The sequence below is a fragment of the Nansenia antarctica genome, assembly GCF_963989245.1.
Source record: "Nansenia antarctica genome assembly, chromosome: 1".
Taxonomy (NCBI): domain Eukaryota; kingdom Metazoa; phylum Chordata; class Actinopteri; order Argentiniformes; family Microstomatidae; genus Nansenia; species Nansenia antarctica.
The window spans coordinates 84,588,987-84,604,056 of record NC_137674.1 but is presented as its reverse complement, the minus strand read 5'-3'; the positions used below and the strand labels follow the sequence as shown (position 1 = coordinate 84,604,056).

Sequence of the window (15,070 nt, the reverse complement as noted above, 5' to 3'; positions counted from 1 at the left end):
CGCTAGGACTAAAACAATTCCCATTGCAAGGTATAATAACAAGAACCGCTTGTAGTAGAGAGACTCGTAGTAAAAAAAAAATATGAACCTAATATTCCGTGGCAGGTTTTTACATACAGTAGTACTCTCCTTCTTCTCATCCATCCTCCTCCAGCCAAAACACGTGCGTAAAAGGAGTGTGGAGAACGGTATCCCCCTTTCCTCTCGCACTCTCACATCCTCCCAGCATCCTCAGCACAGCCCTGGCTGCCCCCTCTCCAAACCTCAGACGTACGCAGACTCGCTGGACTGAGTCCTGCCCAGGTTGGGGGGCTGAGACAGGTGAGCCAGGTCCTTCTTGCGGATCTCGCAGATGGACTTCCGGCGGGCCTGGACTCCCCTGATCGCCACCTTGATCTTCTTCCAGCCCAGGTGGTTGAGCTCGGCCAGGTTGAGCACCACGCAGATGCCGCTGACGGCGAACATGAACACCAGGAAGACGGTCTTCTCGGTGGGGCGCGACACGTAGCACTCCACCTCCTTCAGGCACGGGTAGCGGTCGCACTCGAAGATGCCCGGCACGCTGAAGCCGTACAGGAAGTACTGCCCCACCAGGAAGCCGATCTCCAGCGCGTTGCGGAACACCACCTGGATGATGTAGAAGCGCGAGATCCCCTCCTGCCGCCGCACTTTCGAGTTCTTCCCGTGCGAGAGCCCGCGGGGCATGCTCGGGATCTCCTTCACCTCCAGGCAGTCCGGTTCCTCCTTCCCGTATCCTCCCCCTCCACCGCCCTCCCCATGATGCACCAGGATCCCGTTGATGTTCCGGAGCTTCCGGGTTCCTCCACCTCCTCCCCCTCCGCCGCCCGGACCACCGTAGTCCCGCTCCAGCAGCGGGTAGAGGAAGGAGTATCGTCGGTCGCGCTGCTTGGCCGACTGGTGGACGGAGTAGGTGATGAAGCAGAGGCTGGGCGTGCAGACCAGGATGATCTGGAAGACCCAGTAGCGGATGTGGGAGATGGGGAAGGCCTTGTCGTAGCAGGCCTGATTGCAGCCGGGCTGCATGGTGTTGCAGATGAACATGGTCTGCTCGTCCTCGTAGACCGTCTCACCAACGATGGCCACGATCAGGATGCGGAAGATCACCACCACCGTCAGGAGAATCCTGAGAGAGAGAGAGAGAGAGAGAGAGAGAGAGAGAGAGAGAGAGAGAGAGAGAGAGAGAGAGAGAGAGAGAGAGAGAGAGAGAGAGAGAGAGAGAGAGAGAGAGAGAGAGAGAGAGAGAGAGAGAGAGAGAGAGAGAGAGAGAGAGAGAGAGAGAGAGAGAGAGAGAGAGAGAGAGAGAGAGAGAGAGAGAGAGAGAGAGAGAGAGAGAGAGAGAGAGAGAGAGAGAGAGAGAGAGAGAGAGAGAGAGAGAGAGAGAGAGAGAGAGAGAGAGAGAGAGAGAGAGAGAGAGAGAGAGAGAGAGAGAGAGAGAGAGAGAGAGAGAGAGAGAGAGAGAGAGAGAGAGGTTAGCTAGGTCACCACCACGATCAGGAGAATCCTGTCAGGAAGAGAGAGAGAAAGAGAGAGAGAGAGGTTAGCGAAGAGGGAATAGGAGCGAGTAGGGAGGGGGGGGAGTGAGAGAGAGGGAATGAGGGAGAGAGAGAGAGAGAGAGAGAGAGAGAGAGAGAGAGAGGGGGGGAGAGACAGAGAGAGAGAGAGAAAGAGAGAAAGAGAGAGAGAGAAAGACAGAGAGAGAGAGAGTGAGAGAGAGAGAGGGTGAGAGGGTAAATAAAAGGGAGTATAGAATAGAGAAAGGGTAGAAGAGGACAAAGGCGAGAGACCCATGGTGGGCGTAAAGGCACGTTTTCTTGTTTTACATTTTATGAAGCTATGATGAATAAATACATAAATAAATAAATAAGCATGATTGTGGGTCTTGCACGAAAAAGTAGTTTCAGATGTTTGAAAAATGCAAAATTGTCCAAGTCTCCCTTGCTTCCTTCTCTACTTCCCTCTGTGTCTCCTCAAAAACGTTGGGTGCATAATAGAAAATACAAAGAGAGCTTTGGAAACGTTTGGTAGAGCAGGAACAGTAGAAGGCAGAGAGATCCGTCCATAAGGTGTTTGAGCTGTTGGCACGACGACGAGTGTAGAACAGTATACAACGGATAGATCCGGTCCATTGTCTCTATTGGTCAGTTTGGTCCATTGTCTCTATTGGTCAGTTTTGCGTTCCAGCCGTGCCGATATCCATGATATTCATAGCTTTCATGTGACGTCACAGCATAGTGGAAACGCCCACCTGACGGGCAAAAGGCACTTTTTGCGGGCAAAACCCACGGGCAAAACCCACTTTTTGCGGGTTAATAACTTTGATTTCCCGTGGGTTAGGAAAATAATTCCAACGTGTCCGGATAGAGTAGAAGACAGGGAATCCAACACTATTTGAATGGAGTCGATCCTCCACTCCTATCACCGTGGACACAGCAAGGAGCGAATTCCCGGATATAAATATCCCCTCGCCTCGCTGACAGCCGGAGTTGGGAGTTTCGTCCAGCAGCCGGTGAACGCCCGGTTGATCGAGTTTCATATTAAAAGTATATCTTCTCGGGGTGTCAGCGCGGTGGTTAAGGGCTCAAAATGACCGTATACTGATGGTGAATTTAGCAATAATAGTCTTATGTTTGTACCACCTCCATAACCGGTGTTATTCACGGGAAAAGCCGGTCAAGGAGGCACCCTTTGCAGGTCAATAACTTTGATTCTCCGGGGGTTAGGAAAATAATTCCAACGTGTCCGGATAGAGTAGAAGACAGGGAATCCAACACTATTTGAATGGTGTCAATCCTCCACTCCTATCACCGTCGTGTATCTTGATAGTTCTTCATGAGTGAGGTGGTCTAAATAGTAGGCAGCCATGTTGAGCGATGTTGCTATGATACTTTTTGCCCGTCAGGTTGGTGGTTGCTAGGGAAGAAACCACGTGACTGAAAGCTATGAATATACGCACGGCTAAATGGAATGTTGACACATCTTTTCATATTACTCCGCGTTTGTTTATATTACCGTTATCGGTAAGTTACATTCTTACCGTTGCTTAGCAACCGATAAACAACTGTTCAGCGGATGAATACACTTACAATAAAACATAGTTCCGTTAAAATACATTAATTAAAAGTTTGTCTTGTCTTTCTTTTGTGATATTGATAGATGAATGTGGTAACCGTTAAAGCGTTATCGTGGATATCGGCACAGCTAGGGGGTGTATATATAACGTCACTCTGCTTCGCGTCGTGCCTAACCACCCCGCTAGCTGTGCCAATATCCACGATATACCACGGCGTGACGCCTTCTTGTTCCATAACGCTTAATTATGTAATTGTTCCCGGTAAATTAGAGCACAATCTAAAACAGATTCATCAGATTATTGGTTGATTAAATTAAAATTAAGATAATTTCCCACAGTAACCCTTATCTCAGGCACAGCTTGTCTCTAAATCATTTTTGTAACACAGAATGCCTTTCCATTTCTCCTCCTCTGTCCCCATAGCAACACATGAGGCTGCACACCTTGTTTGCAGCTTGTGCTATTTCTGAGTGTGTGTGTGTGTGTGCGTGTGTGTGTGTGTGTGTGTGTGAGAGAGAGAGAGAGAGAAAAAGAGAGAGAGATGACTGTGGTTTTATTTCGATAATATTTTCTCATAGTTATTATTATTAGTTGTTATTATTATTATTAGGTATTATTCTGTAGCAGACTCTAGGCACAGAGGGAGGTCGACACAGAGGAACGGTTGAAACAGCTCGTTTTATTTATGAGCAGTGGTAGCCAACGCCACCGCTGGACTGGCCATACAATCTACCTGCCCGCTGGCAGGTGGGCCGCGCTAGTTTTGGGCCGGTCGGGCCGCCCCCCCCCCCCCCGGGTGCGGCCGACCCCAAACTAGCGCGGCCCAAAATAGCACGGCATCAACTAGCGCTGAATCAAGCGGCGGCCCCCGTTTATACTAACACATGGGCTGGCCCAATCACATGCTTAGGCCCTGCTGTCCATCGGCCCCCTCCCCCACTCTGATCCCTCGGCCGACAACCCAAGTGCAGTGTCATGTTCGTAGATAAGATAGTGAAAGGGGGTGCCCAGAAAATTAGGGAGAAAAAAAGTAAGAAGCTAGCAGAGGATGCCTCAAAATGTCAGAAACTGACAGATACAGTGCTGGTCATGAATGAATGAATGAATGATGAATGAATAGTTTAATGACCACACGACCTAGGTCGGTGGAATTTGTTTTCGGTACAGCTCAAAAAGCAGTGTCAAAAAACATACACACATTTTACATGACTATTACATGGACATGAAACACACATAACCACAAGACAAGACAGAACATATTTACAATTTACAATTTATACAGTGCAGGTATTGAGAGTCCTTATGGCAGAGGGGAAAAAACTGTTTTTGAACCGGGATGTTTTGGTGGCCAGGGATCGGTAGCGCCGTCCAGAGGGCAACAGTTGGAACAGGTGGTGAGCAGGGTGGGAGGGGTCAGAGATAATTTTATGTGCTCTATTTATGGTGCGTTTGAGATACAGTGATTCAACTGATGGGAGAGGGGTGCCGATGATCTTGGATGATTTCTTTACTATTTGCTGTAGTTTCCTTTTTGATTTACTGTCCGAGCTGCCGTACCAAACTGTGATGGATGAGGTGAGTATGCTCTCAATGATGGCGGTGTAGAACTGAAGGAGGAGTTTTTGTTTTACTTTGAATTTCTTGAGCTGTCTAAGAAAGAATAGTCGTTGGTGGGCTTTTTTGGTGATGAAGTCTGTGTTGGTGTTCCATTTGAGGGAGTTTCTGATGTGAGTGCCAAGGAATTTGAAGGAGTCCGTTATGGTTATGGGTTCTCCAAGGATGTTGATGGTTTTTTTGGGGGGGGGGGCTGTGCCTGAAGTCTACGATGATTTCTTGTGTTTTTGATGAGTTGAGCTGGAGGTTGTTGTTGAGGCACCAAGTGACTGCTTGGGCTATCTGCTCGCGGTAATGGTCTTCATTATTATTAGTTATGAGTCCGATTATGGTAGTGTCATCCGCATATTTCGTAAAGGTGACTGAGCTGTGGAGAGATATCAGGTGGTTGGTGTAGAAGGATCCAGTCCCGGGTCTGTAGGTAGGCACGGAGAGAATGCTGTGCAGCTGCACCCTCTGTTGGAGGTAGAGTTTCTGGTTTGATCAGCCCAGCCGCTGCCTTTCCCGAGAACATGTTGCATCGAATTGCACCCAGAGTAGTACCTGACCCATGGTGAATGTACTGGAAGATCCTAGTACCAGCCTGAATCACTGTATCCTTGGTAGCGTGTATGTCAAGGAAGATGTCCATATGTTCGTCGATGTCCCCTGCACAAAACCTGTAAAAGAATGCACTTCAAGGTTTGTTTCAGATATTTCAATATACAAATATTTCATTATGATATAGTATTATTATTATTACCTGTCAAACAGAGTTGTTTTCCCATGGCCAGCGATAGCAGAAACCGTATCACACCCAGTGAAGGCGTGACAAAAGAGCAGGTAGCGTCTCTTTCTATCTGAGAGAGCTTCTCGGATCCTCTTGACATCATAAGAGCCCTTCGATGTGGTTAAGAAGAGTGGGTGGTTGGTGCTTGAGCTATGGTGCACCAGCATTGCCAGCACGTCTGCGTCTTCTGCCCGCAACTGAAAATAGAAGAAGATATGCAATGCATGTTCAACTATGTGAATATATATAAAAATAGTCAAAACTCTTCTTTTAAAGTAGTCATAGCTAATGCAAGTAAAATAACTACACAAATGTTACTGACCTCAACAAAGCCATCTGTAGCAGCAGCCAATGCCTCTCTCACAATCGAAGTGTCAGCATCATTGTCACTCTGCTCCACGGTGATGTGAATTTTTCTGAATGTTGAAGAGAGGAGGTAAATGAGCTCACTCTTGTTATGAGTGTTGTCCAAGAACTTCGCTCTTGGTGTCCAGTGTATCATATCCGGTCGAATCTGGAGGTCACAGCATGACTTCTTGGTACGTCGGATGTGGTCATGATCTTTTGGCGATCTGTTATAGCCATCAAAGACCACAATGATCCTTTGAGAGTTACGGCCAAGACACTGCACGTAGCTTAGGTAACTGTTGCCAATCTCCTGCCGAGTCTGACCTTGTTCCCACGTCACCATGTAGAGAAGCCATCCGCCATCAACCACCAAAGTGGAGCAGGGTTGGTTAGTGAGTTCAAGTGGATCAGTTAACTCCTTCAGGCTAGTCTTGGAAAAGCCTGCCTTGTTCGCCTTGTTCATTTTCTGATCTTTGTTACTGAAAAGGGACAATGGGACGGGAGTCAGCTCATACTCCAAGCTTGTCTCAACTGTCATATCCCGTTGGGCAAAAATGATCAGTCGGTTGAACAACTTGAGTGAGTCAAGGTGAATCTTCTTCTCGTTGATCTTGGGAATCTTTCTGAGTGATGACAGGGCTTGTACCTTTGACTTCACCTCCATGGTCGATGTCACTGACTGTCCATCCAGCTTAATCTGCATCTCTCTCCCTACTTCAGCTGCTCTCTCAGCATTGACTGGGTCATCTCCTGTGCTTGTGAATCCTGTAGAGAAAGATACAAGCATCTCCTTGTCTCGATCATGGTCGAATGGGTTGTTCTCCTCAAACCATTGGAGGGCAAGTTCAACTGCTTCAGCATCTCGCTTCATCTGTGTTTTGGCAAGGTCTCTGTGGGGTGGAGCATGTTCCTTGACATCTTCCTCCATGCACTGGTTGACATTGGAGAAGTGACTGAGGGTGAGCACCCAGCACTTGTGGCCAGAATCACTGTTTCTCATCCTCCCTCTGCTCAGTCCACCTTCTGATTTGGCTGCCTTCATTAATGTCTGCTCAATACAGATGTCACACCAGGTGCCAGACCAATCATGGCTGGAGTAACAGACAACATGGTTTCCATGGGCAGTGAAACTTTCTATGGTCTCTTTGTAAGCAGGCAACGTTTCAAGTTCCTTCATAAGTTGACAGTACAGCCGTGCACCTTTGGCATATTGATGATGGCCCGCAGCTGCAAATATGTCCAGCATCCTGGTAGCAATGCAGGACAGGTGCCCCTTGTGGTCTGCAAGCCGCTCACTTCGGATGAAGGTCTTGATCACATCTACCATGTGGTGGTACTGCACCCAGAGTGTAGGCGTTCTTCCTCCTTCAGCGAGTCTTTTGAAGTTTTCTTCAAACCTATGTTCAAACAGTGCCACTACTGGATCTGTGTGTCGGGCTCCCATCTTACCATCAGCCACCTTCTCCATTAAGGTCCTCATTTCACCAAGCTCCTCCTCAGTGAAGGCATGTTTCATGATGTGCTGATAGATGGCTGCATCAATGAGGAGGTGGGCACGGATTGCCTTGTCAAAACACCCCCCATCCAGGATGTGCTCTTGGTGACAAATACATGCTTGCAATCAACTCAGAATCATGAAAAATGCCTAGTTTGACCCCTCAAAAGTTACTCAAGTCCAATTTAAGCATTTTCGAATTTTCGAAAATCGGTTATCGGTACCCCAACTTTGAGCAGTTTTTTATGAGGTTTCCCACAGGAGTTGAATTTCAACCTTTTAGGACATGTTATTACACACCTTTAGAAACACATTGGTGAAGACATTTCTTGGTAACGATTTACTTCGCAGATTGGTCAAATATCTGGTAAAATGCCCCTACTATGATATATTTCAAGTGTTTATTGCTTTTAATTTTGATGATTATTACTGACAACTAATGAAAACCCCAAATTCAGTATCTCAGAAAATTAGAATATTACTTAAGACCAATACAAAACAAGTTTTTTTTAAATGTTGGCCAACTTAAAAGTATGAACATGGAAAGTATAAGCATGTACAGCACTCAATACTTAGTTGGGGCTCCTTATGCCTGAATTACTGCAGCAATGCGGCGTGGCATGGAGTCCATCAGTCTGTGGCACTGCTCAGGTGTTATGAGAGCCCAGGTTGCTCTGATAGTGGCCTTCAGCTCTTCTGCATTGTTGGGTCTGGCGCCCTCTATCTAGGGCAAAGCTATAGAAACTGATTTCCTGTTGTAACCACACAATGAAACCAGTTTCTCTACTTGAAGCTTGACATTGGCTAGACAACAGACACATTTAAATGATTACAAAGACCTGATTGCTCTTTTTTCTACCGAGATGGACTAAGCCATCTAGAGCAGTTTTGGACTTTTGTGTTTCCCCAGACCCAGTACTCTAAAACCAGACTAAACCAGTTGTAGCCTTTGTGTTCCTTTTCCACCTTTGTGTCTCTAGGAGAAAGTGGGGGCCGATTCCCCCTTAACCTTCATCCCCCATCATCTTCCTCAATGTACAGATCCACACCCATTGCTCATGATTGGTCTAGACCTCACCCGAGGGCGGACTTCTTACCTGAGGGTACCTGAGTGCATAAATACTGAGATGTAATGAATGATCTGGACTTTACGAGGAACTTTGAATCTTCAGATGCGTCTGACGAACCTGTAAACTTCCTCCTTCTGCAGAAGAATATTTAATATCTTTTCTTATACATCTTGAAACGAAACAGGCTGCCTTTTATTGATAATTTGCTCTAACAGCTGGCGATGAGGAACAAGGGAGCGGCTGCGAGGGTATCCTGTTTTGTCCGCTTTCAGCCATTTTCAGCTGACGAGCTGCCTTTTTTATTATGAAAAGTTGAGGAGAAAAAAAGACTCTCGTGTTTCACCTAGCAAGTGACGCGGTTAAGAGATCCCCTCTGTTTTTGATTGGCTGAGAGCGGATGATCAGGGCCTTAGCACTAGGGTTGGGTACCGTTTGGGTTTTATCCGGTACCGGTACCTAACCGATACTTTAAAAACGGTACCGGTACCAAAACGGTACTTAATTCGGTACTTTTGATTTTTAAAAATGACATATATATATATATATATATATATATATATATATATATATATATATAATAACACGGTCGACAACATTAAACAGCTTTTCACTTTTTTATTGCTGAGGCACAATATATATTAGTTAAATATACACTCAAATTAAAATAAATAAAAATAAAACTCCTGAGACTTGGGGACTCCATTAAGCTGGGGGTGCCTATCGTTGGTACTGATGTCGAATACGAGTACACACTTATTCGGCAGCCCCTCAAGGACATCAGAATATTCTTAGAAAGGGGATCTAGTGAAGAGGCCTGCATAGCCCCCGGAACCAAGAAGACCAAGAGGAAATATAACTCTGATGAACTGGAGCCCTCCACCTCGTCAAAATCCAAACTCTAAAATCAAACGATTGATTTTTCAGACACAGTAGTAGGATAAGGATATATCTACATGATATATACATGATCTGACACAGTACCCGAATATCAGGAGATCCCCGATCATGTTGTCCACCTCGCAGAGACGCAGCCACACATCCGCACTACGTCATCAACAGACGCTCGAATCCTGGAGTGCACTGTCCAATCAAAGGCTTGCGTTCGTAAACTCGCTCTGAGAGCGTCGCAGCGCACACTGGGCCCGACGTCATAAGGGGAGCAAGTCATTTGATTGGACAGAAGGCATTCCACGAGTGGTGATCAGAATTCCAGAACGAGTTTACGGAACGCACCCATAAGTCGAGCGTCGCGTTATGCCAACCCGCTAGCGGAAGTTGCTATTAGCAACCTTCTCGTTATCCTTCCGTACTCGCTGCTTTCACTGAGTGGAAATTTGACAGGCGATGTGACGTCACCAGTTGACACCAGACACCAGGGGGCGAGATAGAAAAGTACCGAAATGAGGTACCGAAATCTCCTTTGCGATTCGGTACGGGTACATACCGAATGTAAAGTAACCGGTACCTACCGGTACCGATTTTCGGTACCCAACCCTACTTAGCACGCTGTCTATGTAAACACACGAACAACGGTAAGCCTGTCGATTTTCATTTGTATACGGGACGGTATTTAATCGGAGATAGATACCTGATTGGAGGGGGGTTTTGTTTCCGGGTGCACTTTGTGATGCATGGCTTGTGGCGTTTTTAGACGATTTACATGTTATCGTGGCTATAATTGCACCTGGCAAAATCATAAGACTGCTCTTTTTGTGTATATTATATATATATATACGTGTATCTTTCTGATCATGGTTAACAAATTGGTCCATGGTGTCTAAACGATCGTGAACAGTGGGTAACAGGTCGTGACGTTGGAATTGTAGGGTTCTGTCTCCATTTTTGTCAAAATTGAGTTTTTTTACATAATCTGATCCATTAGTTAATATATACAAAGGTTAATAAATACTTAATAAAATACAAAGGTTCCATCTCACAGAACATAATGGAATGTAAACACTTTGACGCTCAATATCTCTGAACTGCCCTAAACGGAGATAGAACCATGTAATTCTAGGCTCACGAAGTGCCACTTGATTGTGATAAGACGTTGCTGTTCACCTGGTTACAGATGAAGTATTAACCAGGGAGAGATGCTGTTTTTGGTTAACAGAGGTCCAAATCAGTGAATCCTAGGTTGATCTAGGATTGGGTTTTATTACACAGAGGTTTAGTTCTGTGTAAAAGTGGGGAGGTGGGAACACATTTTCAGTACTTTTCCATAAAATTCATTGAGCCAGTCAGGAGTTCTGAATTTTCCATGTATGATAATAGAGTTTCATTGAGCTAACCAAAGTTCTGAACTCCAGTTTTAATTAGTTAATCAGTGTTAATACTTAGCCAGTCAGGAGTTCTGAATTTTCTAACCAACGTTCTGAACTCCAGTTTTAATTAGTTAATCAGTGTTAATACTTCAGTTTTTCTGTTGACCCAGTCCATATGTAAAAGGAAGTACTGATCTTGTTTCTTTGTTCTTAGTCATTCCTTGTGTGTTTTTTTAGGCTATTTTAACTAATAGTGCTATTTGTATTGAGTTTTTGCCAAAAGTGTTGAACTCCCGTTTCTAATCAGTTGATAACTTTTGGGTTAAGGAAATGCAATCTTAGAAGATACCAGGGATTGCTACTATTGATAGTTTGCACGGTTATCTCTGTTAGTGGGTAACGTGGTTGAACCAGAGAGCAGCTATCGCCCCGGATATTTTTAGAAATTGTATTGTTAACTTGATTTTGTTCTTTTTATATGTGATAGGCATTATAGCTCTTAATGGAACAGATTGACCATGTCATAGGTCGATGTGGGGTCTGTTTGAGAAACAACCTGAAAATGACCATACCTGTGGTGTCTGGGCATATCCCTATCCCAGTTGAGAAATGGGTGCTGAGAAGGGGGGTAGATACACAGATTAGGTAAGATGTCTGATTAGGCAGAGGAATAGGATTTTAGTAATAGGAATAGCCTATCATTGTTGTTTATCCATGTACAGGTCCAGTTTTTGTATATCTTGATGGTTTAAGAATGTCTTGTTTTCCGACACTTTTAGGAAAATTGTTGAGTTTTGGATTTTCTTGTTGTGAAAAGAGACCCTAGCGGTTTTTGAGTTTCTGTTTTCTATTTTAAAAACAATTTTCTTTGCATTAGGCAAGGTTTTATATTTTCTAACCCAAGTCATGGGGAGCTGCTTTCTTGCGCAGAAAGACCCTGAGAGTTATTTCTATTCTCAAGAAGGCGGGTTTATGTGTAAAACTCTGGGAAAACTGATCACTTTCCATTTTGAGTTTTTTGCATAAACCTGTCCAAAATTATATAGATCTGTTTGGTATTCATGCATTGTTCAGACCATGATGTATTGAAAAAAGAACCATGTGGCCTGTCGTATCAGAGGCTCATAAAAGACTATATTTTTGATTGCTCTAACTCCCACTAACTCATTAACAATTAACCCTGGTTTTTCTTGTTTTTGAATGATTTTTCAGTAAGTATATTTTGACATCATAAAACATGACACATTTGTTTATGATTTTCAAATCACACGAAACTGTTCTACCGTTTCCTATTTTGATATTAAGATGTTGGTTTGACTTTGATTAGACATAAAATTCTGTTGCAGTTTTTATTTGTTAACTGTCTCCTCAGACAGACCAGTGGTGGCCCTGTATCACTGCAGCTACACTTGATTTTTGCCACGGCAAGAATGTGATATATATTTCAGAGTGGAAGCCGTTTTACCAGAATCCATAGACGGCGTGCTACGCAATATCCAGCCGGATGATTGAGTGATGAACCAGGGCCACCAGAGAGGGAAGCGACAACCAGGGTTACCAGACCCACCAGAGAACACAGAGGAGATGACGATAAGGGTGCCAGGCCCGGCAGAGAAGGACGCAGCCACCAGGGTGCCAGGCCCGGCAGAGAAGGACGCAGCCACCAGGGTGCCAGGCCCGGCAGAGAAGGAAGCAGCCACCAGGGTGCCAGGCCCGGCAGAGAAGGAAGCAGCCACCAGGGTGCCAGGCCCGGCAGAGAAGGAAGCAGCCACCAGGGTGCCAAACCCGCCGGAAAAGGAAGCAGCCACCAAGGTGCCAAACCCGCCAGAGAGAGAAACAAACGCCAGAGTACGAGACCCGGTAGAGAACCACCAAACGACCATCGGCGACAATGTTCCAGTTTCAACAGCCCGGGCCGCCGAGCCTTCAAATCAGAGCCTGGCCGTTTCAAGGAGGAAAGACACATGATCATTTCTGGATTATTGCCATGACAATTCTAATGGGTTCACAAACTATGGTTTCACAAGCCTCACATGACCCACAGAACCAACATCCAAAGAGAGAACCAACGCCTGAGACCATGGTTAAAAAAAAGAAATGGACATTGATTCTAACCAGATGGGAATACAATCTCACCCGAACTATGCCACTAGTATCATGAGAGATTTTGCTTCGAGGATGAATTACTCTGATTGTTGGATCTGTCAACAGATACCTCCAGGGTCCAAAGTGTGGACACCTGTACTAGTGAGGATGCTGGTGAGTGCCTGCATCATGTTTTCGATGGTGCTAAAGACCACTCCCCAGACCATGTCCAACATGGAAGGAGACAGACGACTGCCTGAACCTCAATGACACTGACAGACGACGACCGATTAGGAAGAGATTGAAGAGCAAGCAAATTCTCCAACTGGGGTCAAGTGCTAGTAACCTCTGACCCTGAAGATGCAAGAATCAAGAAGGCGTCGGTCGTTTGGATTTATTTTATTTTTTTAAATGTTGTCTTGTGTATGATGTACTGTGTTTAATTTTAAGTTTGGTTGTTATTTTTAGGATTTTTGGGTTGTGATGATTTTTTTTCTTATTCTTGCCCTAAACGGAGATAGAACCACGTAATTCTAGGCTCACGAAGTGCCACTTGATTGTGATAAGACGTTGCTGTTCACCTGGTTACAGATGAAGTATTAACCAGGGAGAGATGATGATTTTTTTATTATTCTTTCTCCAAAAATGTCTTGAACCATATTTTTCTAATTGTTCTTGTTTTAAGAGTTTACATCTTAAAAAAGTGTGGAATGTGAGAGAAAATTATTATATGTAAAAAGACATTTTTCTACATTTAAGATTCAAACTTTGGATATCTAGGGCAAAGCTATAGAAACTGATTTCCTGTTGTAACCACACAATGAAACCAGTTTCTCTACTTGAAGCTTGACATTGGCTAGACAACAGACACATTTAAATGATTACAAAGACCTGATTGCTCTTTTTTCTACCGAGAAGTTTTGGACTTTTGTGTTTCCCCAGACCCAGTACTCTAAAACCAGACTAAACCAGTTGTAGCCTTTGTGTTCCTTTTCCACCTTTGTGTCTCTAGGAGAAAGTGGGGGCCGATTCCCCCTTAACCTTCATCCCCCATCATCTTCCTCAATGTACAGATCCACACCCATTGCTCATGATTGGTCTAGACCTCACCCGAGGGCGGACTTCTTACCTGAGGGTACCTGAGTGCATAAATACTGAGATGTAATGAATGATCTGGACTTTACGAGGAACTTTGAATCTTCAGATGCATCTGACGAACCTGTAAACTTCCTCCTTCTGCAGAAGAATATTAAATATCTTTTCTTATACATCTTGAAACGAAACAGGCTGCCTTTTATTGATAATTTGCTCTAACATAACACTCTGGGACCCGTGGCTCAGATGGTTGTGAAAGATGAACACATCGGTTGGAACGTCGGCATAAAAAACTAATATTATCTGAATAATAAAAAAGGCGATTTTCCACCTTTGATATTGCCAAGTGATCTTTTGATGGGCGGCGGTGGCTCTGTGGATCGTAATCTACCAGTTGAAGCAGCTTTACTCTACCACATCTGTGGGGTCAGTGGGCGCTGTTAATCTGTCCCAAAGTCACCCGGCCGCAACTCAAATGTACCTCTCGTCATCATACGCAGAGGTCAGATATGATGCCCCCCCAAAAAAGACAAAATAAACCCACCAAATCCGCCAGAACCTGTAATCTGCTCTGCTGGATTGAAATGCTGTAGTAGGAAATAAAAAAACATACAAAAATAAAAACCGCTTTTGCCCTTTTGCAGTGACTTCCATTTCATGTTTTGTACCTTCGGGGACAGAGCCTTCAGTGTGGCAGCTCCCACCCCTTTGGAACTCTCTCCCCACAGTAATCCGCAACGCCCCCCCTGTCCAGGACACCTTCAAATCAGCCCTCAAAACTCATCTGTTCCCCAAGGCCTTTGGCCCCTAGTCTAGTTTTGCCCCGTTCGCTGTCTTTTCGTTTTCTTCGCTTTTCTTTCTGTTCTGTCTGTCTGACCTTTTGTCTGTAAAATCTGTCAAGCGTCCTTGGGTTTGTGAAAGGCGCTCGATAAAACCAAGCTATTATTATTATTATGATTATTTATTATTATTCATGGAGGAACTTAGAAACCAGCGTATATTCACAATACCAGTGAGAGAGGCGTGCCAATAACGCCCCCGGCCTCACTCCAACATGAATCCATCAGTCAATGCTGTGAGAAGAATATTAGTTACAGAGAGAGAGGGAAAAAACCCATGAAATGACTGTTTAAGACTAATCAGGTTCAGTCAGAGAGGCAGTCTGCCAACTGCCAATATGAGGGGGAGGCGGGGGGGGGGCGGGGGGGTGTGTGTGTGAAGAAAAGCGATGAGAAGAAA

The 15,070-nt window shown here is 44.9% G+C and overlaps 1 protein-coding gene across 1 annotated transcript in view; it reads right to left on the bottom strand.

The window, feature by feature from the left end:
- Nucleotides 1–264: 264 nt before the first annotated feature.
- Nucleotides 265–15,070, bottom strand: part of gjd1b (gap junction protein delta 1b) — a gene marked incomplete at its 3' end in the record, with an annotated part of 33,069 nt that continues 18,263 nt past the window's right edge. The window contains exon 2 of the mRNA XM_080537528.1: nucleotides 265–1,144. Coding sequence (XP_080393654.1) covers nucleotides 265–1,144 — 880 coding nt within the window. The remainder of the gene's footprint in view (nucleotides 1,145–15,070) is intronic.